Here is a 21,123-nt window from a genome sequence, read left to right as displayed (position 1 = left end):
CCAGCATATTAGCACTGATAATATGGAAATGAAATCAGAGAGCAAAGAGAAGCCCCCTGCCCATGTCTTACAACATCATTCACACAGGCTCAGATATGGAGTCAATCTAAGTGTCCATGACCAGAGGAGTGAAGGGAAAAAACGTGGCATATATACAACATGGAACACACTTTATCCTTATGTAAGGATGAAATCCTGTCCTTTGGGGAAACATGGATGGAACCAGGGCACATAGTGCTAAGTGAATAAGACAGATACCAAAGAAAAGTACTTCATGGTCTATCACAAATGAAGAAGATAAAAAGGGTAATCTGAATGCAGAATAGAGATTACTAGAGGTCAGGAAGGGGTTGGAGAGGGTGGAGAAAGGGAGGTTGAATTTGATGAGTGCACACTGTGGGCATGTGTGGAAATATCAGGCTGAACCTCCTTAATGTTTACAATTAACAGTTTCAATCAGTCAAGGATCCCAAGTTTTGCCCTGTTAGAGCCCCATCCACCTCCCTCCTGCCCAGTACCTGGATCCTTAGAACCATCAATCTATTCACCATTTTACATATTGCTATCTTTTCAAAAATGTTATCTAGCACATAAAAATACATGCCTGGAAAATGTTTTAGTTGATACCTCTGGAGACCTGTTTTGCCAATCCTATGTTAGGCAGTGTGGACACAATGTTGAAATAATAAGAGGATCCAAAGATGAGAATAAACCCTAATGACCAGCTAACACCTTGGTTTGTTAAAGGGTACACCATCAAGGATGGATTTATGGAAGTAATATAGGAAGAAAATCACGAACACACACAATTGAAAACCTATTCTCACCTGAGCATGGTGGTGCACATTTATAACACCAGGAATTCAGGAGGCTGAGGTAGGAGCATTGCAAGTTCAAAGCCAGCCTCAGCAAATTAGTGAGGTTCTAAGCAAGACCCTGTCTCAAACAAGAAACAGAAAGGATGGTGATGTGGCTCAGTTGTCAAGCACCAATAGGTCCAATCCATGGTACAAAAGAAGTTTTTTTTCCTCAGATTTTCATCCTCAATAAAATTATAAAAATAACCTTAGTTGTTATGTACAGTTCTTTCACATGAGAATACAAACTATGACTATTTTACCAACATAAAAAAATACTTAGCATGGCATATATCATTTGAGATTGAATTATTTCTAAAAATATATCTTGTGGGATCAATAAGCATTTTCAAGTATTTCTAATCAAAAGATGGGTACGATTTTGGAAAGTTACAAAATGACAAATGAAGGGCATTGGATGTCACAGAGGTCAGAAAGTGTAACAATGTGAATGATGAGTGGAATTGAATGCAGAACCCAAAATCAAAGAAATGGAAACTCTGCATTAACATAGAAGGACAAAGTTATGCTTCCTTCTAAAAAAGAATCCCAGATTCTGACTCGGAGTCTCAGAGCCCTGCAATCAGGGGCACTTATTCAGTCTCCGAAGAATTGTCCCTTTTATCTTCCTGTGTCACAGAGTCTTCCCAGAGCACTCTGGATGTCCTTGTTCCTCAGACTGTAGATGAAGGGGTTCAGCATGGGGGTGACCACAGTGTACATCACAGAGGCTGTTGCAGTAGAGTGTGAGTTTTGGGTCACAGCAGAACTGAGGTACACACCTAGGCTTGTGCCATAAAATAAAGAGATCACAGAGAGATGAGACACACAGGTGGAGAAGGCTTTGTACTTGCCCTGAGCTGATGAGATTGCACAGATGGAGGACACTATCTTGCAATAAGAGTAAAGGATTCCAGTGAGAGGGCCACCTCCCAGCAAGAGAGCACCAAAATATATCACAACCTCATTAAGAAAGGTGTCAGAGCAGGCACGCTGAATTACCTGGTTAAGTTCACAGAAAAAATGTGGGATTTCCAAGTCTGTGCAGAAGGATAGCCGCAACATCATTAAGCTTTGTAACAATGAATATAAGATGCTCACAACCCAGGACACCAGAATTAGCAATCCACAGATTCTGTAATTCATGATCACCATGTAATGCAAGGGGTGACAAATGGCCACAAACCGGTCATAGGCCATCACAGTCAGCAGAAAATTGTCCAATCCTGCAAAGAGTACAAAAAAGTGAATCTGCGTGATACAACCTGCATGGGTAATGGCCTTGCTCTGTGTCTGGATGTTCACCAGCATCTTGGGGATGGTGGTGGAGGTGAAGCAGATGTCCACAAAGGACAGGTTGGAGAGGAAGAAGTACATGGGCGTGTGCAGGTGGGAGTCTGAGATGGTGGCCAGGATGATGAGCAGGTTCCCCAGCACAGTGACCAGGTACATGGACAGGAAAAGGCCAAAGATGAGGAGCTGCAGTTCTGGGTCCTCTGCAAGTCCCAGAAGAAGAAATTCTAAAAGTTGAGTATCATTCCCTGGTTCCATATGCATGTGACTACCAGAAATGAGAAAAAGAGCATAACTAATTTTCCTATAGACAGATATTACTTACATCATTGAAGTGAAACAATACAAAATTAATATTTTGTGCAAGTACCTAGGTTCCATCCTTATCTACAAAAGGACAAAGAAAAACCAAGGAAAAGAAAATAAATCACCTTCTATAGAATATGAGTGGTTCTTGTACTCTAAGGAACACTGTGCCATCTCTGATGATGAATTCCTGTTTCACTCTCAAGATTTCCCTAAGAAGTCATGTATTTTGTACTTCTAAAAAAAGTTCTCCATGCATTTGAGAAATAGAAATGAGTCACTCCTGATGAACACTTTGATTTTTTTTTTTTTTGTACCTGGCTGTTGTGATTTGTGCATCAGTAAACATGGAATGGCAGATATCTTCAAAATACCCATTTTATTTCTTTGACTACACACCCAGTACTAGGATTACTGCATCATGTGATAACTCTATTTTAATTTTTGTGGAATCTCTGTATTGCTTTCTATAATGCTTTCATTCGTTTACATACCTACCGATTCTGCAAAAGAATTCCCCTTTTCTCCACATTCTCACTGACCCTTGATATCTTTGGTCTTTTTGATCATAGCCGTTCTAACTGGAGTGAGGTGATATTGTACTGCAATCTTGGTTAGCATTTCCCTAATAATTGGAAATTTCAACTATTTTTCATATGCCTATTGGCCATTTGTGTTGTGTACAGATACAGAGTGGAATAATATTCAGTTATTAACAGAAGATTGAGTCCTGTCATTGGGGACAACACAGGGGAATCTGGGGGATATTATGTGAAGTGAAATAAGCCAGGTACAGGAACACTAAAGCTGCATGACATCATCCATCTGCAGATTCTTCAAAAGCTGCTCTCATAGAAGCTCGGCAGAGCATGATGGTCCCAAGAAGCTGAGGAGCATTGTGGGAAAAAAGGGATGGAGAGGAACTTCTTAGGGGGACAAAGTTACAAGCTGAGAAAAGGAATAACTTCTGCTGTTGTATTGCACAGTCAGGTAATTATAATTAACCAAAATATATTACATATTTTAAAATAACTAAAGGGGACAGTTCTGAGTGTTTCACCACAGAGAAATGATAAATGTTTCAGGTAATTAAACTAATTACCTTATGCAATTATTACACCATTTTATACACATACAGAAACATAAAGTTATTACTATAAAGTTCTATAATTATGTTGATAAAAATAAAGCAATAACTCATTATTGAATATCAACTATATTCCAGGTAATTTATCAGTAATACGTATAAGGTACAAAAGTCCTCATAATCCAATGAGAGGGAAAGTACTAAGCAAAATTTTTTTAAATCACATAATATGTCACATGGTTGTGGGAACTATGAAGAAAAAGAAGAAGTAGAGAGTTACTGTACTTTCATAGCAATGCAGGAAAGCAGGGCAGGAAACAAGTTATCCTCAGCAGTGTGACCTTCACTGGGGGAATAGCCAGTGCAAGGTCCCCAGAAATTTACGTGTTTTTTTTTTTTCAGAAAATCAAGGCTTAAAGGAATGTTGTTGGTGAAAAGAAAAAAAAAAAACAGAGGGAGAGTGATGAGAAAGTTGTCAGAGAATGTTGAGGAATGAGCTGGCCTCATTGCTCTCTGCAGCTACGGATACAGGGAGTCTTTCGTCCACACCTTATACCTCTTAAAAGTGCTGCAAAGACATTCTGTGAACTGCAGAGGATTCCCTCCTTCCTACCACCTGAGGATTAAGTTCTGACCTCTGGCTGCTAAGAGTCACCCTGCAATATATAACCTCAGATACCCCTTCTCTGAACACACCATGAGGCACATAAATGCACACACACACACACACACACACACACACACACACACACACAATAAGAACACACAACACACCCTGGGCTCTGGTCTTATTTCTGCCATGGCTCTCTGCCCCAGACACCCTGATAAGGCTGTGAGTGTCGACACCACAGCTGAGATGATCAGTTCCCTACAGAATGTGGACAGGGCACCTGGAGAGTCCACTCGACACACTTTCCATGAACAAATGAGCAGACCCACTTAAGAATGCTGCTCCTCTTCCCTGTGTTTACAAAGAAGCATGGAAATCTGTGCAGTCAACAGAGGGAGGAAGAGAAATAGAGAAGGATGGGGAGTGAGAGAAAAGGAGAGAGAAGGCAAAGGAGTGGGAGGAACATGAAGAGGTGAGGGCAGAGAGCGAGCTGACATGGACCCAGGAGAACAGGACCTTTGAAGCCCAGGTGTCCCTCCTCCAGGAGGTAAAGGCTGCCTTGGTCCTGGCAGTGCTCCAAACCCAGTGACCCTTGCTGGGTGCCCAGCACAAACCATAAACAATAAAAGTATGTTTTCTAAAAGATCAAAGTAGTGATATTGTTTTGTTAATCTACATTTTTAATGTTTTATTATTATATTGCAGTGATGCATAATGTTGGGGTCACTTGACATAATCACACATTAAAAAATATGGAATATAATTTGCTCCACTTCAGTACCTATTACCTCTCTTTTCCCTCCTCTCCTCCTAAACCCAATAACAAACACTCATCTATTAGAAGACATTAAAATCTGTAGACTTTCAGACACTCCCCACAGATACATCTCCACCTAGGTGCTGTGCTTATGTAAATGAACCAAGGGACAATATAAAAAATCAGTGGAAAAACCATTGAAAGAATTTTTGAAATTTTTTTAAAGAATGGGAATAAATATTCTACAAGCCCAAGCAAAGGGTCTTTTTATTTTATTTTTTTTATTTGTAGACAGACAGCATGCCTTTATTTTTATTTATTTTTTCATGAGGTGCTGAGGATTGAACACAGTGCCTCACACATGCAAGGAAACGCTCTGCCACTGAGCCCCAGCCCCAGCCCAAGCAAAGGGTCTTAACAATTTGAAAAAGCGAAGTTGTTGGCCATCCCATCAGTTTCATCTTCACAGGCTATGAAATAATTGCAAATTTAAACTCTTTATAATACCCGTTTTCATTAAGGAAGAAAATTCATTTTTCATGTGGATACCCAGAGTGGAAGAAGATATTGTGATATAGCTGTGTCAAGAGTTTCTGTTGCAGGAATTTACTTACAAGAAAGTCTTAAATGTGGATCTTTCTCATGAATATGAAAACATGCTGAACTATATATATATATATATATATATATATATATATTTTTTTTTTTTAATGAGCTCCCTCCAGTGCATATCCCTCCATACTTAATACTGAATTTGTCCATTCCCCTTCATCTCGAAGATCATCAGACTTAAATTTTACTTTGATTTGAACTACTTCATACCTCCCATCCCTCTTCTAATGAGCTTCTGTTACCGTAAGTTGATGGTCAACAATGACCCCATGTTGCTGATTTCTGGATCACTTCTTCTCTTAGTATCTTATAAATCCATTAATAAATTAATTAAGCTAGCAACAGACACCACTATTTCTGGGCTGCAGGCCAGGCTAGTTGGCCTCTTAGGGAACCTCAGGTCAAAGCTCCTGCCTTCATTCTCTTCAGTCCTCTCCTGTAGAGTCTGCTGGGTCCTCAGACTCACCTGGGTGGCATCTCTGATGGGAGGGTCTTCATGCACAGGCTTCAGTTCTTCTCTGGATGCTAAAGGCGCAGAGTGAGACTCTGACCCCAGACAAGAGAACAGGAATGGGTCCAGCTTTGGTCCTCAAGTCAGATTTAAAGATCCTGAAAAATGAAGTAAGTCCCAAGGGCGTGCACTCAGGAGAGCAGGAGCAATCACAGCCTATAGCTTTCTCTATCTGCTCATTAAGCACATGTCCTTCTTTATACTCCAACCTCTAAGCACCTGATTTCCCCACAATACTTGGGAATAGATAGGAGAAGAAAAGTTCACATAGATTCCCCAGAGATCAGAGTGGATTCAGGTGAATCCTCCCCTATTACCACCATCTATGAGCCTCACCTTCCCAAATTTCCAACCCCCCCCCCACTATATCCTTTCTGTGAGGTATAGCTTTCTTCAACATCTAAAAGTAAGAAACCTTCCCTGGTTAGGTATGTTGTGTCCTCAAAACACTGACTCACATTGGGAACACAGTCTCTGGTGTCTCCAGAAGTGTTCTCTGAGGAGTGAGCTGTGTTTTCTTGAAATGTGAAACCATAAGATGGAACCTCGTGAAATCATCACACTTTGCCCACAGTACCAGGAATTTCATGCTGGTAATGAACACACACGTTTATAGTGAGGGACCAAGTAATGGCTCTTACCTTAGGATGTGAGTATGAGTTTGAAGAGATGAAAAAGTTCTCTTCAGGCACCATGACCTGAGCTCTCTTCTCATTTCATGCTCATTCAGAGTTGGCTCTTTTCATACTTATTCTCTGAAGTTTCAATAATAAAGACAGAATCAAATGTGATTTTGTGTGCACATGTAGATCCATGTGGTTGGACAACTGAACGTTTAAGAAAAACATATTACAAATCCATAGACACCCATGAGCTTATTTACACCCTGTACCTGTGACCACTTTCTGTGGACTCAACAAAGTATTCCCTCACATTTAATTTATTCCTCACAACATTGTTTTGAATTTATGCTTATTTCCCCAGAATACCTTCAGAAAAAAGAACACTAGTTGGGGTTAAATTTATTGATATTAAATTTTTAATGGAGTCATGTAAGTGTCACATATTACTAGGGTACCTGCCGCAGTCTGGCTGGGCACAGAATCAGGAGCCACTCACAGCCTTGTAGATTCAAAAAGCAACTCTATTCCCGAACTCACACCGGCCCCCTACAAACACGTTCTGCCGCAAAATTCGCGTACTCCACCAGGCTTAGAATCCCAAATACTTTCTCAATCCCATGAGAACTCAAGGATCGGGCATGCCTGAGGCAGCAGGATACGCCCTATCCCCGGCAGGGTACACCTTAAAACTGGAACTGCCCTAAACCCAAGGACTGGATACTCCCTAAAACCTGATCAGCTCTAAACCCGGATCCGCCCTGGTCCTTGAGCAAGGTCACCTTACTAAAGCATACATGCAATGTCACAGTGAATGTCCAAGGCAAGTCCATTTCCACGAGTCCTTCCTCTAAGCAACATGGAAAGGAAATTTTGATGCGTCATTCCTACTTGGCAATGGCTCTCAGCAGGTACCATGTGATGTTACCACATTTGCATACATCAGGGAATGTCCAGAGCACGGTAAGCACATTTACCTCCACAAGATTTCTCTTTCTTTGGGCTGGTGATGTGGCTCAATGGTAAAGCAGTTGCCTAGCACATGTGAATCACTTGGTTCAATCCTCAGGACCACATAAAAATAAATGAATTAAATAAAGATATTGTGTCCATCTACAACTAAAAATATTTTTTTAAAAAAAGATTTATCATTTCCTTGTGGTGAAAACACTCAAGACTGGTAGAAAGAAAGGAAAGGGTAAAAGGGAAGGGGCAGGGGAAGGGGAAGTACTGGATTGGAGCAAATTGTATTCTATGCTTGTATGATTATGTCAAAATGAACCCCAATATTAAGTATAGTTATAATGGACTGTTATTTTTTAAACATGCAGGACCTTATTATGACCCTACTTTGAGTCAAAACATCAGAACTCCTGTCTCCTACATGAGTATAACTTGGTTCCTGGGGTCAACCTCCTTCGGTCCCTCCTGCCCCCTTACCCAGGCCAGCCTCTGGTAACCAGTGTCCTACTCTGTGCTCCTCCTATGAGATCAACTTTCACAGAGTCTACATGTGAGTGAGATCCTGAAGTACTTGTTTTTCTGTCACTGGCTTATTGCCCTTCACACAGTGACCTCCAGTTTCCTTCATAGCATGGATCAAGGATGCCGATTTTAAACAATTATATATCAAGCTGTTAAAACTTACTGAGCACTTTCTTGAATTGCACACAAATGGAATCCTATGGTGCATGCTTTTCATTGTTGTGGGGCTCTTGTAATTCAACAGACTGTGCACTTTAAATCTGTATGGGTTGCTGAGTGTTATTATTGTCTAATAAATTAATTAAAAGGAAAATCAAGTGGTGTGTGTCTCAGGGTACAATACAGGGCACATAAGGCTGGTCACACTTAACAAGGGTGGAAATGTCTTTTTTACCTGGGAGGGAAGCAAAGGGTCACATATAGATATAGGAACAGTGGCCTTACCTTAAGGTAGTTCATTCTTGTAAACTAAAAGGTCAACCTTGATTTAAAAATAGAGTAAACTGACCATAAGTAATTTCCAGACATAACTTCACTGTCTCTGCCCTCCACACCACAAGTGAGCCTTGGAAACACATTGCAGATGCTCACAGCTGAGTACAGACTCATGAAAACACTTCCACTTGATAACAATACTACATTCAACCATTTGATTTTAGGATGGCTTTATACCCACCAATAGCTAATGATACAATAATCAAAGGGAAAAAGAACTCAGTGAAATTACAATAATCTGTTACTTCAAATTTTGACATTTTTTTCTGACACTTTATGATAGCATTCATAATTACTCTGTTGTTCAAGTTGGTTTCACACAAATATATTAAAAAGTGACTCCAGTGAGGTTCCAGCTGACCAGGAGATGTGGGAGGACATGCACCTTTGAGTAGGAATACGATTGACTCTGAATCATATGACTGGGCTGGAGTTCAGGCTCTCCTGTGCTTCATCACATGATCATAAAGGTCATTCACAGCCACTGTGGCGATTATGATAAACTTTAGAAGATGGTGAGACTATATACTTGGAGCAATAGAGTCATGTTTACAGACAGTGCTAGACATATCCAAGCAGCAACAGAAAGATTTCAATGAAATTTTGACATAAAGCCCATCAACAATCCCTGAAGCCAATGAATAAACCCTCTCACATGGTGACAATCACCTTCCACACTTCAGTGATTAGAAACAGAATATGAAAAGGAAGTATTTTCCATAGCAGTACAATTACCTGTTTTAAAAGTTTGATTTTGGCTGGGATTGTGGCTTAGCGGTTGAGTGCTTGACTAGCATAGGTGGAACCCGGGTTTGATTCTCAGCACCACATTAAAAATAAATAAATAAATAAATAAATAAAGGCATTGTGTTGTGTCCATCTATAAAAAGATTCTCTCTCTCTCTGTTTCTCTCTTTCTCTTTGTCTCTATCCTCTCTCTCTTAAGAAAAAAAGTTTGGTTGCTCATATTTAAGGTCATCCCTGATGGGTCAAACCCTTATTCAAATTCATCTTTCCAGTTAGACTCCCCTTAGAGACACACACTTGATAATCAATTTTTGGCAATAACTTTGGTACTCAGTGTGCACTGAGTTGAATAAGAGAACATGATCATATGAGAGAATAAAATGCAAATAATAAATAAATGCAATGTTAAGTTACAAAATACACCAGTGTTTTAAAATGTACATTACCAGGAGGAGCAGTTAATGTCATGGTGTAGAAAATAATGATAGGAGCTGGGGTGCAACTCAGCAGTAGAGCAAGCCTTCACGAGGACCTAGGTTCCATTCCTAGCTTAAGAAAAAAAGAAGAGAGAGAGTGAGTTAGGGAGGGAGACAGGTAGGAAGGAAGGAAGGAGAAAGAAAGGAAAGGTGAAAAGAAGAAATCACAGAAGCACATATGGAAAACCTATTTCAGATTTTTGTATATTACAATTTTAATTGCCTTGGCTTCCGTGTGTAGTCTTTTCCCCAGGAATAGTAAAACTCATGACTATTATGTTAGTAAAACTCAAGAAAATATTTGTTATTGAAGAGCAAATTATTCTTAAGAAGTCCATATTGTCCCATTGCATGAGTGGGAATTTCCAAATACTTCTGACACAAAGGTGGGAATGGGTTTGGGAAAGTGGGAAATGACAAAGGCAGACATTTCATTAGAAACTAGAAATAACAGAAAGCCTAGTCAAGGTAGTTCTGTTCATTGTGTAGGAAAGCTGATGTCAAAGAAATGGAAACCATGGTAAATAAAAGGATCAAGTTTTCATTCTACAATCTGATCAAAGAATTATGGTGTCTGACTCAATAACTTTGAGCCTTGCAAGCACAGGCAAGTCTACTGAGGTGGATGAATTGGTTCTCTTCTGGGTGTCCTCCCAAGGAGCCTTCTCAGAGCACTCTTAATGTCCTTATTCCTCAGACTGTAGATGAAGGGGTTCAGCATGGGGGTGACCACAGTGTACATCAAAGAGGCTGTTGCAGTGGAGTGTGAGTTTTGGGTCACAGCAGAACTAAGATATACTCCCAGCAGCGTGCAATAAAATAAGGAGACCACAGAGAGGTGAGACGCACAGGTGGAGAAGGCTTTATACTTCCCCTGAGCTGATGAGATTGCACGGATGGAGGACACTATCTTAGAGTAAGAGTAAAGGATGCCGGTGAGGGGGCCAACAGCCAGAAACACAGCTGTGATATATATCACCATGTCATTAAGAAAGGTGTCAGAGCAGGCATGGTGGACCACCTGATTAAGTTCACAGAAAAAATGGGGAACTTCCAAGTCTGTGCAGAAGGAAAGTCTCAATACCATGAAGCTATGCAACAAAGAATTCAGGAAACTCATGAACCAGCATTCCAGAACCAACAGTCTGCAGTGACGGTGGTTCATGATGATCATGTAGTGCAGTGGGTGACAGATGGCCACATATCTGTCATAGGCCATCACTGTCAGCAGAAAGATGTCCAATCCTGAAAAAAGCAATAAGAAGTACATCTGGGTGATGCAGCCTGCATAGGTAATGGTCTTGCTCTGTGTCTGGATGTTCACCAGCATCTTGGGGATGGTGGTGGAGGTGAAGAAGATGTCCACAAAGGACAGGTTGGAGAGGAAGAAGTACATGGGCGTGTGCAGGTGGGAGTCTGAGATGGTGGCCAGGATGATGAGCAGGTTCCCCAGCACAGTGACCAGGTACATGGAGAGGAACAGCCCAAAAATAAGAAGCTGTATTTCTGCTTGCTCTGAAAATCCCAGAAGAAGGAATTCTGAAATTTGTGTACCATTTTCTGGTTCCATGTGTTTGATATGACTACAAAAAAAAGGAGAGAGGACAAGAACAGGACACAAGAATGCATTACTCACCCATCACAATGCTGCCTGTTTTATCTGTGTGTGCGTGTGTGTGTGCTGGGTATCAAAGTCACTGTTAGGCAAGCACGCTACCATTGGCCTATGAATCATCCACAATCTTCTACAGTAAAGCAATTAACTTCTACATTGGTGTATATATCTTGTCCCCTTCATAGTATTAATCGTGTTATCTCTGATTAGAAATTTCTGCCTCATGTTCAGCATCTACTCAAAGATCATGTATTCAAAAAATGTTTAATGTTTTTATTAAATAAGTGCATTATAGTCATACATAATATTGTGGTTAATTCTGACCTAATCATACATGCATGAAATAAAATTTCTCCAATTCAACCCCCGCTACTTCCCCATTTCCTCCCCTTCTCCCTCCTTGTTTCCTTTTCTTTGTTCTATTGGTCTTCCTTCAATTTATTTATAGTTTTTAAACTAGTGCTTTACAGATATACACAAACGTGTAATTCACCATGGTGTACTCATACATGTATGTGGTAAATATGGTCAATCTCATTCCACCATTTCTCCCTTTTCCCATCCCACCTGCCTCCTGCTCCACCACCTTCTCTACTCCAGTGATCTGTATTCTGCTTTCACAGGACTCCTCTCTCGTCCCCCTTACTTTGGTCTTGCTTCTGCATATGAGAGAGCATTTGCCCTTGACGTTCTGAGTCTGGATTATTTCATGTAGCATGATGTTCTCCAGTCTCATTTATTTTTGGTGAGAAATTCTTCTATGCATTTGAGAAATAGAAATATAACGAGGCACTGTTGACATAATGTGTGAAAAAACACCAAATTCCATACACCACATGAAGGAGAAGGAAAACTGTGTTAGTCACCTTCCCATCACTGTAACAAATACTTGAGAAAATCAAGTTTTATTCTGGCTCTCAGTTTTGAAATTTCCAGCTGACCCAGCAGATTTGGGCCTGTGGTGAGGCAGAATATCCTGGAGGGAAGCCTGTGTGGAAAAAGTGCACTCCTATATGACCAGGAAGCAAAAGAAAGCAAGGAGGAGGCCACACCCCCAACAATCTAAGGAATCTCACTAAGCCCCACTTCTTGAAGGTATCACCACCTCTGAAAGTACCTCTCTGAGGACCAAATCTTTAATACATGGGCATTTGGAGATAGTCAAGATCCTATACATTCAACTATATTTCAAGTGCAATTAAAAATAGATAAAAAGGAGAGAGTGGATGGGGTATTATTTTACTGGGTGTTCAGGGAAGACTAGCAGACAAAGTGACGTTTGAACAGGGACCTTAAGGAATACAAGATGGGAGCCAGGAGGTATCTCGGACTGTGTGCAGTTGGAAGGAGGAACAGCCAAGGCAAAGTCCCCGAGGAAGATGCATGTTTCAATTATTCAAGGCTAACAAGGAAACCAGTGTTGTGAGCAGAGTGAACAATGGGTGAATGATGAGAAATGGTGTTGGAGGGTGATGAATGAGTCTGTCTTGGTGGCCCATCACCATGATGCCAGCTACTCAGGAGGCTGAGGCATGAGGATTGTGAGTCTGAGGCCAGCATGAACAACTCTATGGAACTGTCTCAAATGTAAAAGCAGAATGGCCAAGGGGAATAGCTCAGTGGCAGAGTGCTTGCCTAACATGTCCAAGACCTGAGTTTATCCCCAGAGTGACAGTCAATTAATTAGTCAAGAAGCACTGGGTACTACTGTCATGGGTAACTAATTAGAACACATTTTTTTAAAGTAAGAGAAGTACTGGGTGGCCTTAAAGAAACTTGTTTTAAACTATGAAGCATCTTCTCAATGAACACAGAGAGAAGAATTAAGCAGACCCCTGGGGATACAAAAGAAAGAAAGAAAAGATCTAATGAACTCTGGTTGTTCCTGAGAGAATAGAAAAAAAATATATAATGATTTTCTTAATTACAGGTACAGCCCAACTGCTGCTCTACGCCCTTGACACTCCTTAAAAATAATAAACAGCAAAAATAAATTTACAGATAAGACAAAAGACATGATACCTTTTCAGTGTCAAGACACTTGCAGATTGAACACCCCAACAGAGAAAGAAATCAACAATTCAAAGGAGGAAAGAGATGCAGAAAGAGTGAACTGAAACACTTTATATGAGACAATGAAAGGTTTGCTCCTCCAGTGCCTGGTCCATATCTGTTTGACCCACTGGTTTTCATGTGGTCTGACAATGGGCAGCCAGAGTCTCTTTCTCTTTTCTCAGGTGACACCTTCTCTTCAGTATTTGTAGGTCTGAGGCTTGGATATTTTACTTTACTTTTGAGTCCCATGGGTATATTCTAGCCTTCAGTCTTATCATGGTCAATAAGACTCTATAAAATTCCATGCCAGGACACCACAACAATTCTCTGTTTAGCTGAAGACATCCTTCCTCTAATTAATCCCTGAGGGCATCGTATCATCCACGTTTCATCATTCTCCGTCTTCACCAGTACAGTTTAAAATCCAAAGGCAGAGAATTCAACTGCTTTGCTCATCTTCACGTTTTCACAAAAGTGTGAAAACACATACGTTATATAGAAACAAATTTAAGGAAAATAAAAAGTTAGAATGGCAAGGGTATAAAACCAAGCCAAATTGAGTGGTTTCCAAACAACAAAATCAAAAGGACCATGGCAGCAATTTAAGTGATTTCAAGATGGATTAATAATTTAATTTTCAAAGACCTAGATGTAAGAGAATATAATAAAGTTGTAACCATCTAATTTTATAATTTTATCTCATATCAAAATGTATGAAGGGATGGGAATGTACTCAGTGGTGGAGCACTTGCCTAGCATGTGCAGTGCCCTGCTTTCAATCCCCATGTATATAAATTATATATATATAGTAGAGGTTATCTAATCAAGTGATAATGACTTCCAAAAGATGTCCAGAATGAAGGTGACTTGAGGAAATAGATCTATCAAAAAAGACCAAAACATAATGAAGAATAACAGACATGTGAAAACAAGTTGGAAATATGCATGAAAGGCTAATCAATAACATCACACAGATGAACTTTGTTCAATGAGGCAAACACAATATAACCACAGACTTGATCCCACAAAATACTTAAAATTTCATAATTGCCCCCAACACTCCTCTACATACATAAAAGATCTAAACGTCAAAGGTGATGAAAAATTCTAATTTTTATATTTGAAATACAACAAAAAAAATGAAAATAAAATCCTCCAACCCCAATATACTCAAAGAAGTTGCACAATTCACAATAAAATAAATGGCTAATGAGACCACAAGTATATCCACACTCAGCAGTAAGAAAATAAATGCAAGGGAAGCTTGTTGATATGCTTTTTTCACCTTATAATTATTTTTTTCATCTGATTACCTTGCATGAAGGGAGAAATTGCAAAACATATGCCTCATGAGCAACTATTGTAAGAAAGTATTTGCAAGCAATTAACTGGTCTGGTCTTTTCTTATGGATATGGAGATATATTTAAGTACACCCCATCTTAAAAAAGACTTACCCTCTCCTCAGTGTGTATTCCTGCACAGCTAATACTGCCCACAATTTCAGAAAAATCTTTGTATTTACATTCTACTTGTATGGGAACCATTTTATGCCAACCATTCCCTCCTTTAATTTGGATTTTGTCACCATCACTTAAATGTCCATGATCACCCCTGCATTGCTGAGTTCAGCTGTCATTACTCTTTTCAGCATCATAAGTAAGCACACTCACAAACAAGCAAGCCTTGCCTGCATTTTCTCCACTCTGGGCCATGCTGAATTGCTCTCAGGAAACTTTTTCAGCTTTTTATGTCTCTGGACCCTTCCTGCAGCACTGACTGAGCTCCTGGACTCACCTGGATGTGATTTCTGAAAGGAAGGTCTCTGTGTGGAAACACAGACTCTCCCCTGAATGGTTAAAATGGTTAATGATGGAGACTGCAACTCAGTTCCAAAGCAGGACAGCAGGAAGGAGTGAAGCATCAGTCCCAGAGCCAGACAGGTCTCCAAAATGAAAACCTGTCTTGTCAAACAGAAGATGGTACATGCTAAAGTACAGTAGTGGAGGAGATATTCATAGCTCCTGAGAGCTTCTCCCTTATGTATATTCCCTTCATGTCCCCCTCTTGTTATTCAATCCCTGAGCACATCATGTCCCTGGGGGACACTACTCTGCACAGAAGAAAATTTTTTTTTGCAGATTCTGTCCTCAAGAGACCAGGTGAATCCAGCCTTCATTGCTCCTCAATGAACTCTTGGTTTCCAGAGATCTGATCTCCTAACACCTCTTCCCAACCCTGAGTTGACATTTTCTCCAAAGCGTAAAATGAAAGAAACCATCTTCACTACATCCTTTAAACCACCAAAGCAGTGATTCAATTTAAGGGACACAGCCCCTGATATCCTCAAAAAAAATTGTGATTTTTCTCTTCAACACGGGAGAATTATGTTCCTGTGATATGAGACTGTAGGTGTGACATTCCTTGGCTTTGTGGTGCTTTTGACAAAATCTTAAGAGGTTAATGCTTGTAAAACTAAGATAAAGTCAGGGCTGCCATTTATTTCTTCACTTATAAAGTATTTGGTAATTATGAGAGTTATATTTGGATCTTTTTATGCACCTTGTAGAGATTAATGACTTAGAAGGTGTTACTACTCAGATATAAGTGATTCCCAAAAGCTCATGTATAAGATAAAGCAAGGAGTTTTAGAGGTGAAATGATAGGGTTCTAAGAGCACTAATCCAATCAGTGATTAATACCCTGATAGGGACTATCTGGGAGATGACTGCAGGTGGTGAGAGTGGGAGTGATTGGAGGAGGTGGGGTCTTGGAAGGGCACCTTTGGGATATATATTTCATCTTTATTGAGTGAAGAGCTAGCTCTCTCTCTCTCTCTCTCTCTCTCTCTCTCTCTCTCTCTCTCTCTCTCTCTCTCTCCAATCATCCTGCCCAGAGCCACTTTCTACATCACACTTTCTACATCACACTTTCTTTTTTTTTATTGGTCGTTCATAACATTACATAGTTCTTAATACATCATATTACACAGTTTGATTCAAGTGGATTATGAACTCCCGCTTTTACCCCGTATACAAATTGCTGTATCACATCAGTTACCCTTCCATTGATTGACATATTGCCTTTCTAGTGTCTGATGTATTCTGCTGTCTGTCCTATTGTCTACTATCCCCCCTCCCCTCCCCTCCCCTCCCCTCCCCTCCCCTTTTCTCTCTCTACCCCTTCTACTGTAAATCATTTCTTCCATTTGTATTCTCTTGTCTTACCCCTCCTTTCCTCTTATAAGACATTTTGTATAACCCTGAGGATCGCCTTCCATTTCCATGCAATTTCCCTTCTCACTCCCTTTCCCTCCCACCTCTCATCCCTGTTAAATGTAAATATTCTTCTCAAGCTCTTCGTCCCTACCCTGTCCTTGTTTACTCCCCTTATATCAAAGGAGTCATTTGGTATTTGTTTTTTAAAGATTGACTAGCTTCACTTAGCATAATCTGCTCTAATGCCATCCATTTCCCTCCAAATTCTATGATTTTGTCATTTTTTAATGCAGAGTAATACTCCATAGTGTATAAATGCCACATTTTTTTTATCCATTCATCTATTGAAGGGCATCTAGGCTGGTTCCACAGTCTTGCTATCGTGAATTGAGCTGCTATGAACATCGATGTAGCAGTGTCCCTGTAGCATGCTCTTGTTAGGGCTTTAGGGAATAGACCGAGAAGGGGAATAGCTGGGTCAAATGGTGGTTCCATTCCCAGCTTTCCGAGAAATCTCCATACTGCTTTCCAAATTGGCTGCACCAATTTGCAGTCCCACCAGCAATGAACAAGAGTGCCCTTTTCCCCGCATCCTCTCCAGCACTTATTGTTGTTTGACTTCCTAATGGCTGCCAGTCTTACTGGAGTGAGATGGTATCTTAGGGTGGTTTTGATTTGCATTTCTCTGACTGCTAGCTAAAAGCATGCAATGGAGGAAGGATAGCATCTTCAACAAATGGTGCTGGGAAAACTGGAAATCCATTTACATCACACTTTCTACATCACACTAACCCATCATGATGTTCTGCCTCACCTGGGGACCCAAAGGGTGAAGTTGGCCATCCATAGAGATCTTTGAAACTGTGAGACCCTTTAATCCTGGGTCAGAGCACATGGTGTGAACGGTTTGGTCACACGGGAAAATCCTTAGGGAGTTTAAATTAAAGACACAGACACCATTTTACTTTTAAACCAGCTCCAGGATGGCTTCTCCAACCCTCAGCCTCAAGCTCCCTGTTGGGGGGGGGGGTGGCAGTGAGGTTTTACTGAAGAGGCTAGTGAGAGATAGAGAGAGTGCATGCTAAGAAGAGGGCTTTTATTGGGGAACAAAGAATTCTGGGGAAAATCCCATCCAATGAAAGTCAAGGGGGACAGTGTGGCAAGGTCATGTGCAATGATTGGATCTTTGGGGCAGTGATAAGACACGCCTCCATACGGACAAGATCTCAAACCCAAGACGGGCGGGGAAAGCTCTTCTACATTAAATGTGACTGAGTGCCTCACACAGAGCCAGGGAGGAAACTCAGTCACATGCAAGGATAGTCTCCCACATAGTCCCTCTTCTTTCTTTGAAAAGCAGGTGATGATTTACTCTCTCTAGCCCCTGAATTTTGCTTTGAAGACTCACATGCTATAATTACAACACAAAAGAGAATTAATAGCAAAGAGAACAATGCAAAAATATGCCAGGCAGAGTGTTTAAGAATGTTTCTGGGGTTAAAGCCATTTAATTCTTTTAATATTTGATTAGCTAAGGAAGAAGGATCCAAAAAATCAGCCCTATTATTTGCCTATCTTGAATATGATGATGGAGCTCCAAAAGATCCAAGCTGTTCTTAGTATTTTGCAAAATACCCAATAAATGGTTTTTAACCTTCTCCCAACCCCACAGGGAGGTATTGTACTTGGTGGCTGTAACACACGTATTTATAACTTGCAAGGCAATTAAGTCTTTTTTTAAACTTTAAAGCCAGAAGCTCATTACCTATATTTATGACAGTTGCCTCTAAGGCTTTTAACTTAGTCTAAATTCTTTCATCAGTATTTATTTGATTGTGAAGAGCCTTGGAAGTATTCTGAGCCAAATTATTAAGAAAATTTGCATGTTAAATATTTTGAGATAAAGCCACCGAAGCTGTGACTATTGAGGCAATAAAGGAAACCAAGGCAACAACTCCCACTATTATAATTCCAATGGCACTTTTAGGTCTCACTAGCTGGGCATGTATTTGTTGTAAAACTTGAAAACCAGCATCAGCGTGCCATGGCTCTGAAATATTAGCTGGCAATAAGACAAAAGAGGGCTGATGAAATATCAGCACTGCTTTTCCTCTATTATATCTGGTTGGGAATATTAATAAATATACCAGCTCTTGAGTATTAATTCTAGTAAGCTCTGCATTCTTAATTGCAATTTCCACTTTTCTCTAAGCTGCTCTAGCCTCTATTGTTAGCTGATGATAAGTTGGAGAAGGATCTCCTTGTAATATCTGGAATAAAGGACTTAAATCAGAAGTAGTTATCTTTAAAGATGGTCTTAGCCAATTAATATCTCCTAATAATTTTTGAAAATCATTGAGGGTATGTAACTCCTTATCTGTAAGTTTTAAGGACGAATTGTACGTCCTTCAATTACATGGACCAAATATTGAAAAGGAATCATCTTTTGCATCTTTTGAGGCACAATGCACAAACCCATTGCTGTAAGTAAAGTCTCTAATTGGGTAAAAATTCTGAAAGTACTTCTGGATTACCATGAGCTAATAATATGTCATACATGAAATGAATAATATATGCATCAGGAAAATTATTTCTTACAGGTGTTTTTGCCTGAACCACAAATTTTTGACATAAAGTTGGACTATTATGCATTCCCTGAGGAAAAACCTTCAAGCAATATCTCTTAACTGGCTCTTTAAAATTAACTGCTAGGACACTGAAAGCAAATAATTTTTCACAATCCTCAGGATGTAATTTTATTGAAAAGAAGCAGTCTTTCAGGGCTATTAAAATTAATCTATAATCCAAAGGAATTGCTGTGGGGGAAGGAAGTCCAGACTGTAATGATCCCATAGGCTGAATTGCATGATTTATTGCCCTTAAATCCTGTAATAACCTCCAACTACCTGATTTTTTTCTTAATAACAAAAGTGGGGGTGTTCCAAGGACTAAGTGTTGATTCTGTATGACTAGATTGAAGTTGTTCCTCAACCAACGTATGAAGGCCACTGAGAAATCCATATAGGCTCTTCTGTGAGCCAAGTGATCTTTTCTGCTGTCTTTTGGATCAGGGAGACACTCAGGGCCCCTAATAAAAATTTTGATCTGGAGCATTTATTAATCTCTGTCAAAGAGTCTGGTTTCAAACAGATATTCATTCTGTAGATTTCTTTCACTATTCCTAGGAATAAACCCTTGATTAAATTCCTCAAATGACCTTATAGCATTTGGAGTTATCAATAATAACCCCAATTTGCTTAGTACATCCCTTCCCCATAAATTTACTAGTAAAGTAAACACATATGGCTTAAAAACTTCACTATTTCCATCTTGGTCTTTCCAGTGAAGATATGGGGCACTTTGAGCAGGCTGTGAAATCTGTCCCATTCCTTCTAAATTGGCAGGTGCTGTATGTAAAGGCCAGTTCCTTGGCCAGAATTGGCGAGACAGGGCTGATCTGTTGGCATCAGTGTCAGTCACTCCTTTTGAATTTTTTATGATTAATTTTCAGTTCCCGTAGGGGGCACTCCTGATGCACTAATTGAACCCAGTACACTGTCTGCTGGTTTGGGAGCTGAGGTTTTATCCAGACAATTGGCAGATTTACAAGGCAAAAGAATCAATTGGGCTATTGTATTCTCAATAGAAAGCCAGATGGCATAATCTGATTTTACAGTAACTGTTACTCAACCCTAAAATAAGTATCCACGATTCCTGGTAGTACCTCAGTTGCCTGTTTTAAATTGCTACATCCCCAAATCAACCCTATATTTCCTGTAAGAAGCGGCCCAAAATCTCCAGTAGGAATTTGTTGTGGACCCTTTTCAGGTGTTAAATCAGTCACCATGGCTGGTCACAGAAGGATTCTCTGGGCTGGTTGCACCAGTAAATATGGCAGCTGGCCATGGCCAGCTGTGATGACATCAGGCCCTGAAACCTCTCTCATTTCCCCTGTTTTATCGGCCCGGGGGAGGGGCTGATGGGAAGTTTTTTGACTTCTTAGACCAGATGGAGTCTGTCACGTGGCCTCTCGCCCTATAATAGCACTGATGCGAAGCAGGAAGAACCCTAGCCTTAAGTCTCAGGATGTTGCAGTCTCACTCATGCATTTCTCCCACAATTAAAACACCGCCCACGGGATTGGCATACCAGCTGCAGTTGAAATGTTTGTTTTAAGGCAACTGCAAGGGTAAAATCTTGTAATTGAGTTGGTCCAATATCTGAACACAAACGGATAAATTCTGAAATTGTTTCTTTCTTTCTATGTAATTTTCTTCCTAATCTCTCCCAAGTACAAATCCCGTAAATCTTGATTGCAAAACCATGGACAAAACTCACCAACCGTGTTTAAGAATTGTGCTAGCTGGGTCCTTTGGACCTG

At 40.2% G+C, this 21,123-nt stretch overlaps 2 protein-coding genes across 2 annotated transcripts; both read right to left on the bottom strand.

The window, feature by feature from the left end:
* Positions 1 to 1,478: 1,478 nt before the first annotated feature.
* Positions 1,479 to 2,408, bottom strand: LOC144253866 (olfactory receptor 7A5-like). The gene has a single exon (XM_077796525.1). The coding sequence runs from the start codon at positions 2,406 to 2,408 to the stop codon at positions 1,479 to 1,481; it is 930 nt and encodes a 309-aa protein (XP_077652651.1).
* An 8,061-nt stretch (positions 2,409 to 10,469) lies between these two features.
* LOC144253865 (olfactory receptor 7A17-like) lies at positions 10,470 to 11,426 on the bottom strand. The gene has a single exon (XM_077796524.1). It carries the CDS (start codon positions 11,424 to 11,426, stop codon positions 10,470 to 10,472), a length of 957 nt encoding a protein of 318 aa, XP_077652650.1.
* Between the last annotated feature and the right edge of the window lie 9,697 nt (positions 11,427 to 21,123).

This window comes from Urocitellus parryii, chromosome 3 (assembly GCF_045843805.1).
Source record: "Urocitellus parryii isolate mUroPar1 chromosome 3, mUroPar1.hap1, whole genome shotgun sequence".
NCBI classification, from domain to species: domain Eukaryota; kingdom Metazoa; phylum Chordata; class Mammalia; order Rodentia; family Sciuridae; genus Urocitellus; species Urocitellus parryii.
Note: the sequence above shows the minus strand (reverse complement) of the source record. Positions and strands in the feature narration are given on the sequence as shown.

Coding starts and splice junctions, on each gene's coding strand:
- LOC144253866 (XM_077796525.1), bottom strand. CDS start 2,408: ATGGAACCAGGGAATGATACTCAACTTTTAGAATTTCTTCTTCTGGGA.
- LOC144253865 (XM_077796524.1), bottom strand. CDS start 11,426: ATGGAACCAGAAAATGGTACACAAATTTCAGAATTCCTTCTTCTGGGA.